General features: G+C 37.6%; 1 protein-coding gene across 1 annotated transcript in view; it reads right to left on the reverse strand.

Annotated features, from left to right (window-relative positions):
* Positions 1–9,028, reverse strand: part of Styx (serine/threonine/tyrosine interacting protein) — a 44,860-nt gene that overhangs the window by 17,013 nt on the left and 18,819 nt on the right. Inside the window, exons 5-9 of the mRNA XM_008839570.3 lie at positions 8,508–8,568; positions 7,638–7,674; positions 7,256–7,295; positions 6,991–7,041; positions 5,034–5,106 (exon numbers count right to left, since the gene is read on the reverse strand). Of these exons, the coding sequence (XP_008837792.1) occupies positions 5,034–5,106; positions 6,991–7,041; positions 7,256–7,295; positions 7,638–7,674; positions 8,508–8,568 (262 nt within the window). The remainder of the gene's footprint in view (positions 1–5,033; positions 5,107–6,990; positions 7,042–7,255; positions 7,296–7,637; positions 7,675–8,507; positions 8,569–9,028) is intronic.

Genomic DNA, 9,028 nt, shown 5'->3' on the forward strand with positions numbered 1-9,028 from the left:
GTTAATAATTAGATACATACAGATTAGAGATGCATGTGCCAACATCTCAGTGTTAGTAGCAAAAACAATGAGTGTTTCTGCAAGGAACAATATATCCTAAAATGAAATGGAGATCTTTTTTCAAGGTTAAAGACTCATTCAATTTTACGTCTTACAGGGCTTATTTCCAACAAGTCCAACCGATTATGACTAGTTAATAATTAGATACATACAGATTAGAGATGCATGTGCCAACATCTCAGTGTTAGTAGCAAAAACAATGAGTGTTTCTGCAAGGAACAATATATCCTAAAATGAAATGGAGATCTTTTTTCAAGGTTAAAGACTCATTCAATTTTACGTCTTACAGGGCTTATACCGAGTTTAATATTGTATAACTGTATTAATTCAACTGTGAACCTGGGAACATGCAGCCACTTCTGAAAGAGAAGTATTACTGAGTATGTAAAAGCTATAGTGAAATGCTTCTTCTAATCATATAGTTCTTAAAAATTAAAAGAAAAAAAAGAAATAAAATATGTCTCAGCTGGGCATGGTGGTGCACGCCTTTATTCCCAGCACTCAGAGGCAGAGGCAGGCGGATATCTGTGAATTCAAGGCCAGCCTGGTCTCCATTAGTGAATCCAGGCCAGCTCCAGCTACAGGGATACCGTCTCAAAAAGATCCCCAAAAAATAAATAAATAAAAGAGCCAGGTGTGGTGGTGCACACCTTTAATCCCAGCACTTGGGAGACAGAGGCAGGTAGATCTTTGTGAGCTCAAAGCCAGCCTGCTCTACATAGTAAGTTCCAGGACAGCTGGGGCTACAAGGAAACCGTGTCTCAAAAAGACAAAAAAAAATTTAAATAAATAAAATATATCTTTTAAAAAATACATACGAACACTATCATCATTACTTATGATACAATAAACAATGTTAAATAAGACAAATACATTTGAAAATGGCAATATTTTTAATATTTTATTTTATTTTTGGTCTTTTTGAGACAGGGTCTCCCTGTAGCCCCAGCTGTCCTGAAACTCACTATGTAGACCAGGCTGGCCTTGAACTCACAGAAATTTGCCTGCCTCTGCCTCCGGGGCCCTGGGATTACAGGTGTGCGCCACCATGCCCAGCTATATTTCATTATTTTTATCTTAGGTGTATGAGCGTATTGCTTGCATGTATGTAAGTGCACCTGTGTCGTGTAAATTAATTTTGGGGGAATAATCTTACTTTCTAGCCCAGCCTATCATGAAATTTACCATTCTTCTGCCTCAGGTTTTTGGAATGCTGGGATTACAAGCATGTGTCAATTTGTCAAGCTTAAGGTTTTAATTCTTTTTCAACTAAAAATTGAGAGTACTATTAAAATGCACGCAGACTCCTTTTACTAGAGTTGACACCAAATAAAATCTCACCAAGTAAATTGTAGAAAGAGTACTGTGGATCTTGAGCAAATACTATAAATTATTTGTATAAACCATAGTGTTTAAAACTGTTAGCAGTGGCCAGGCGTGGTGGCACAATCCCAGCACTTGAAAGGCAGGTGGATATCTGAGTTCAAGGCCAGCCTTGTCTATATAATGAGTTCCAGGCCAGCTGGGGGCTACAGGGAGACCCTGTCTCAAAAATAGACCAAAAGAAAACCAAACCAAACCAAACCAAATATAAAAACACCTGTTAGCACTGGATATGGTTACACAAGCTTTAATCTCAGCAACTCAGAAAGTTGATAGAAGACTGCTTGAGTCTACTAGTTTAGATAGCCTGGGCAACATAGTAAGACCCTGCCTCAAAAGACCTGTTTAATATAATTACAATAACAGAACAATAGAGCAGAATACAAAGTCTAGAAATAGATTCGAGTATAGAATTTGGTATATAATAAAAAATAGCATTATTTTAGGTTGGATCTTAAAAGTCCCCCAAAGGCCCATGTGCTAATACATGAGGCTTGGTCTGCAGGATGGTATTGGGGGTGGTAGAACTTTTCCAAAGGTACAGTCTAGTGGCAAGTCCTTAGGTCACTAGGGGGCATTCTCCTGTAGGTCATTATACGAATCCAGCCCTTTCTCCTTTCTCTTTACTTCCTGGCTTGTAGTAGTAATGATATGCTGTCTCTCCTCAAAGCAATGGGACCAAATGATCACAGAATAGAATTCTCAAAACAGTCAAATACACATTTTTTATGAGTTGACTATAATAAAATAAGTGACAGTGATGGCAAGCTAAAAGACATGTCAAACCTATAGATTGCTTTAATATACATAGAGCTCTTACAACCAATGAGGAAAAGACCAATAACCTGGTAGAGAAGCAAGCAAAAAGTACAAATAATCAGCTCAGAGAAAAATAAATACAAATCATCTAAACATGGGAAAAGTGGACCAAACTCATTCAAAGGAAAGCAAACTAAAACTGTAAGGAGCTGCCAATTTACCATGGTATGATAAAAGTAGTATAAATGTTAATGGCTATTGGTACTGACTAGGGTAGGAGAAAATAGCTATCCATTTTTTCAGGTGGTATGGTTTATTTCATCCTATTTAGAGATAATTTCGCAATATCTATCAAATTTTAGATATGCTCTAACCCAGCAATTCCACTTAAATTATCTTACAAATACATTCACAAATGTATACAAAGATAACTATCAGAGCATCTTTCTAAAACTGTGATACATAAAGGTAATGCTCTGCTTAATAGAAATACGTTTTAAAAATGTGTTTAGGTAATTTCATTGTGTGAACATCAGAGTCCACTTAATTTAGATAGCATAACCTATTACAGGCCTAAGCTAAATGGTTTGTCTATATATGAATGGTATAGTATAATCCTTAGAGTCTTGATGAACAAAACAAGATCAAATCAAGGACATGTGAAAACTATGCAAACAAGAGATACAGTAAACACACAATCACAGTAAACTACATCAGGTAGGTTTATACCAGCATCACCACAAACCAAAGAGTAATGCATTACACTATAATGTTATGATGACTGCAAGGCCATTAAGCAATAGGACACTTTCTGGTCTATTACAGTCTTATGGCCACCATAGTATATGTAGCTCATTATTGATGGAAACATTCTGTGTCCAGTGACTGTATATTACAAAAGTATGTTCAATATATTATTAGACAGGGACTTGCTATGAGGCCCTGACTGGCCTCAACTTGTTCTGTAGACCAGGCTGCCTTTGAACTTGTAGCTATCCTCTTGTCTCTGCTTCCTGAATACTGGGGTTAATGGTATATGCCATCATACCTTGTTTCTTCAAGATATATTACTACGGAGACGTACTTTACACTTCATTCTTAGGTAAACTTCAATTTTGTTGATCATAAATATATACTACTATAGCCAGGCATGATGGCGCACGCCTTTAATCCCAGCACTCCGGAGGCAGAGGCAGGTCGATCCTTGTGAGTTAAAGGCCAGCCTGATCTACATAGTGAGTTCAGGTCAGGTGGGACTACAGGGAGACCCTGTCTCAAAAAGACAAAAAGACAAAAGACAAAAAAAAAAAAAAAAAAAAAAAAAAAAAAAAAACTGCCTATAACTTCAGTTCTAGGGGATCTTACACCCTCTTCTGTCCTCCATAGGCACTGCACAAGACAGGTACACTTACATACATGCAGGCAAAACATTCATATGCATTAAAAAGACTCCTTTAAAAAACATACTTGGGGACTGGAGAGACAGTTCAGCATTTAAGAGCACTGGATGCTCTTGCAGAGGATCTGGGTTCAATTCCCAGCACCCACATGGCGGCTAACAACCATCTGTAACTCCAGTTCCAGGGGACCTGATACATGCATGCAGGCAATACACTCATACACATAAAATATACAGAACAGAAAAAGCTGACAGACTTAGCACATATATTGAATATCTCTTATCCAATATACCTGGAACTGCTTTTTGGACTTTAGAATATTTGCATAGACTTTATTGGTTGAGAATCCCTAATCCAAAAAATTAGCACTCAAAAAGTTTGGGGGATTGAAGCATTTCAGGTTTCAGATTAAGGATATTCAATCTGTTCTTAGAACCAAACACTCATATTCTGTATATGGCCAACACTGAGGAAAAAAATATTCATTTTTCTACCTTACACTTAATTTTCCTTTAGATTCTTTTATCCAAATTCTTTAAAAGTTCATTGTTTGACTCAGACTCTCTGTCACTCTGTCTCTGTGTGTGTGTGAAAGTGAGAGAGAGAGAACAACTTATTTCTCTCCTTCCTCCATATACGTCCTGGGGATCGAATTCCGGCTTGATGACAAGCACCTTTACCACTAAGCTGTGTCCCCAGCTTTCTACCTTATATTTACCACTATACCTTTAACTCATTTTCTTTTGGGGGGGGTTAACTAATTTTCTTTTTTTGGTGGAGGGGAGGTCTTTTTGAGACAGGGTTTCCCTGTAGCCCCAGCTGGCCTGGAACTTGCAATGTAGACCAGGCTGGCCTTGAACTCACAGAGATCTGCCTGCCTCTGCCTCCCGAGTGCTGGGATTAAAGGCATATGCCACCGTGCCCGACTTAACCCATTTTCTTGGTAACTGCAACTATAACCCCACACTGGCCTGGCATACGCTGTGTACTCCAGACTGACCTCAAGCTCATGACAATCCTCCTGTGTCAGCCTCTTGGGTATGGGGATTATAGACATGAACTACCAGGGCCGGCTTAAGAAAAAATACTTTTAAATAAAGATGTAACCAGGAATAATCATCAATTTAGTCAGAGTACGAAAATATTCACACCAGGTGTGGTGGCACATGCCTTTAATCCCAGCACTTGGGAGGCCAAGACAGGTGGATGTATCTTTGTGAGTTCCAGGCCAGCCTAGTCTACATAACAAGTTCAGGCCAACTGGGGCTACAGAGAGACCCTGTCTCAAAAAAAATAAAACCCAACCAAACAAAAAAACACCAAAAATATCCCCCCAAAATATTAAGTATTTACAAAATAAATTCTACACCTAAGCTACATGGATAGAACATCTTAATCATTATACAGAGAATCAACTCAGAAGTTAGTTACCTGAAGCTGGTGGACAAATCCAGCATTAGGATTAATACAAAATCTTCTTTCTTGGACATAAGCAAATGCATCTCTGAAAATAGAGAAAGAAAAAATAATGCAATGGCAACTATTTCATGAATTAATCTCTTTTTTTCCCCAAGAATTTACCTAAAGAACTTATTTGAAAAATTTCCTATGGCTGGGAATATATTTCAGTGGTAAAATACTTAGCACATGCAAGGCCCTTGGGTTCAATCCCCAGTGCAGTAGAGGGAAAATGGGGGGGGGAGGGGCCCACAACAACAACAACAAAAAAAACACCGAAAATTTTCCAAAAATAAGAAATCATACAATTATGCAGCCTACAGTACAGAGGGGTAGTGAGTTGTACTGGATTGAAGTCAGGCAAACTAAAATCACAATCCCTCAGCTCACCACTGTCTTGGGAACTTGCTCAACTTTAAGCTCTATTTTTCTCATCAGTAAAGTAAACATTATTAGTGCTTGCTTTGGAAGCACTGTAAAGATGAGGTGCACATGCACTTTGTGCATGTAGTTTACATATGCTATGGCACATGTTTACACATTCTGTGAGAGGTTAACTCTAAGTACCTCTTGTTGTAAGGCTTAAATGGTTATAAGTGCCTAGTAATAAGCACTAAAATCAAGGGTAAGGCTTAAATGGTTATAAGTGCCTAGTAATAAGCACTAAAATCAGGGATTATTACTATTACTGACAAGATTCCAAATAATAAAGAATATAAATGTAAAGTATATTATTTCTCAGGTAAAGCATTTGAATTCAGATAATATTTTAAGAACCAAAATCTTTTTAATCCATTAATTTTGTATTTGACAATTTCATATATGCATATAATGTACTGATTACTCTCTCTATGCCCTCCACCCCCAATGCTACCAGTCTTTCCCTGATTCATGACTTTTGGGTTTATTTTGTGACCCATTTATTGTGCGACCACTAGTTTGGGACTATTCATTGGAACCTAGTAGGGTAAGCAGTAGGCACACAACTGAAGGCAACTCTCCCTATCAGACGCAAATATTTTTAAACTCTTCAATTTGGGAGCGAGATAGAGTTGGTAATGATGACAGGATTTATAACAATAAAAGAGTAAAAGTATACTGTATACTACTTTAGTTTTTGTTATGTGTGGAGAAGATCCTACATCTTCCTCTCTTTAAAAAATGTATGTGCTGGGGGGCTGGAGAGATGGCTCAGCAGTTAAGAACACTGGTTGTTCTTGCAGAAGACCCAGGTTCAAATCCCAGCACCCACATGGCAGCTAACAACTGTCTGTAACTCCAGTCCCAGGGGATCCGACAGCCTCTTCTGACCTCTGCAGGCATTGCACGACATGGGTGCACTTACCTACATGTAGGCAATACATGCATACACATAAAATAAAAATATAAATAAAATTTTTAAAAAAAATCTATGTGCTGGGGCTGGAGAGATGAGTCAGTAGTTGAGCACAGGCTGCTCTTGCAGAAGACCCAGGTTGACTCCCAGCACCCACAAGGTGGCTAACAACCATTCATCACTCCAGTTCCAGAGGAATCCGATGCTCTCTTCTGACCTCCATGGGTACTGCATGACACTGTACATTAACATACATGCACACAATACACTCGTACACATAAAATAAATAGTCTTGGATGGCCCCAAACTCAGGCTTATCATAAACTTACAGCAATTTTTCTGCCCTTAGCCTCCCCAATGTTTTGATTATAGACATATTCTATACAGAGTATACATTGTTTAAATAAAAATTGTAAGGTTTTTAAACTGAGACTAACCAATTTCCTAATTATCAAGTAGTTTTCTAGTTTTGCCTAATCAATTAAAACTACATGAAAAAAACAGGGAATATTGAACCTTAAACTCTCAACTATTTCTATTCAGTTCCATTTTAATAAGAATGTAAACTATTGCTAGATTTTAGTGTTTTCTTACCTGTACTTCATCCCAAATGTTTCCATAATGTATGCAATAACAAAGGCAGCACTAAAGACAGAGGAAAACACTTTTTAGAAAATACACTTTTTTTTTGAACTTAAAAAAAAATTTATTGAGAATTTCATACATGCATATAAGGTATTTTGATCAAATCCATGCCCACTCCTTCCCCTCCAACTCCTCCCATATCTCCCCATCACTTTTTCCTAAGAAAAATACACTTGAAATGTGGGAGAGAGAAAGACTTTCTTGATCTTCTTACCTTCTGGAGATACCTGCATTTCCATGAACAAGAACTTTTCCTGGAAAAATTAAAAATAAGTTTACTATTAGAAAAATACTTGTCAGGAGGCGATGAAACCACACACAGAGTACAGTTTTTATATACATGCCACTTAATTATTAATTTTCAAGTCTTTAATTATATAGAGAATACAACAGATTTTTTTTTTGAGAAGTTGAAAGATCAGAGAATTTGATAATAGTTAAATGGAGAGATTTAAAATAATCTTACAAGATGAAGCAAGCATAAATTCGGGAGTGGCCTATCAGATGAAACTATAATTTCCATATGCTGCATTTACAAAAAATGGCAACTAAAAGATTACAGTATCAAATAATCTAAAAATAAAAGTACTACTTACCTCCATTCTGTAGGCTCCCATCAATAAATTCTTTACTCTGGAAGCAAAAGACACTGTGTCATAGCAAAACATGTAGAGCAACATAAACACAAAATGCAGTAAACAAAATGAAATACACTGAAAACAGTTTCATGCTAATGTATTTGAATAAAAATTTTCATCATTCAAGAATGCAACTGGATGTGGTAGTATTTATTAACCTGTAATCCTAATACATGGGAGGCTGAGGTGAAAAGATTCTGAGTTCAAGGGCAGGCTGGAATACAGAGCAAAACTCCATATTTGAAAAACAAAACCTAAATGCTACACAATTTAATTTTAAAAGTTTCAGGGCTGGACAGATGGCTCAGCAGTTAAGAACCCTGACTGTTCTTGTAGAAGACCCGGGTTTGAATCCCAGCACCACATGGCAGCTAACAACTGTCTCTAATTATAGTTCCAGGGTACCCGAAAGCCTCTTCTGTCCTCCTTGGGCATTGCACGACATGGGTGCACTTCATGCAGGCAATATATACATACACGTAAAATAAAAATTAAAAAAAAAAAAGTTTCTACAAGTGGCTGGGCACAGTGGTGCACGCCTTTAGTTCCAGCACTTGGGAGGCAGAGACAGGTGGAGCTCTGTGAGTTCAAGGCCAGCCTGCACTACATAGTGATTTCCAGGCCAGCTGGGGCTACAGGGAGACCCTGTCTCAAAAAAGACCCCCACCCCCACAAAAAAAAAACCAAAAAACATTCTACAAGTAATTCACTTACTTTTAAAAATAATCCTATGTTTTTTTCAGTTGTAACAAAGTTAAGGTGTTTTAAAACCAAAACCAATAGTTCCAAATCATAAATCTAAAATTATATTAAAATATTGATACTTACCATAGGGAAAAAACGTATTATATTTTCAACTGGATTATCTGCAATATCCAAGACTAAATATCTGAAAGTAGAATATTTTATAAGTATACTTTCCAGATAAAAATTATATATAAAACCGTGGGACCAGAGAGATGCTCAGCAGCTAAAAGCACTGGCTACTCTTGCAGAAGACTGGGGTTAGGTTCGCAGAACCCACATGGCAGCTAACATAACTCCAGTTTCAGGGGATCTGGCGCCCTCTTTTGACCTCCGTGGGCATTGCACGACATGGATGCACATACATACATACAAGCAGTAGAGTCATACACATAAATTAAAAATAATAAATATTAAAAAAAAAACAAAATGGGTTAGAGAGATGGCTCTATATTTAAGAGCACTGACTGCTCTTGCAGAGGACCCAGGTTCGATTCCCAGGACCCACATGGTGGCTAACAATCATCTGGAACTCCAGTTCCAGGGAATCCAATGCCTTCTTCTGACCTCTGAGGACACTGCATGACACAGGTGCACTTACATAC

The sequence above is a fragment of the Nannospalax galili genome, unplaced genomic scaffold (assembly GCF_000622305.1).
Source record: "Nannospalax galili isolate Female #2095 unplaced genomic scaffold, S.galili_v1.0 scaffold336, whole genome shotgun sequence".
In the NCBI taxonomy this organism is placed as follows: Eukaryota; Metazoa; Chordata; class Mammalia; order Rodentia; family Spalacidae; genus Nannospalax; species Nannospalax galili.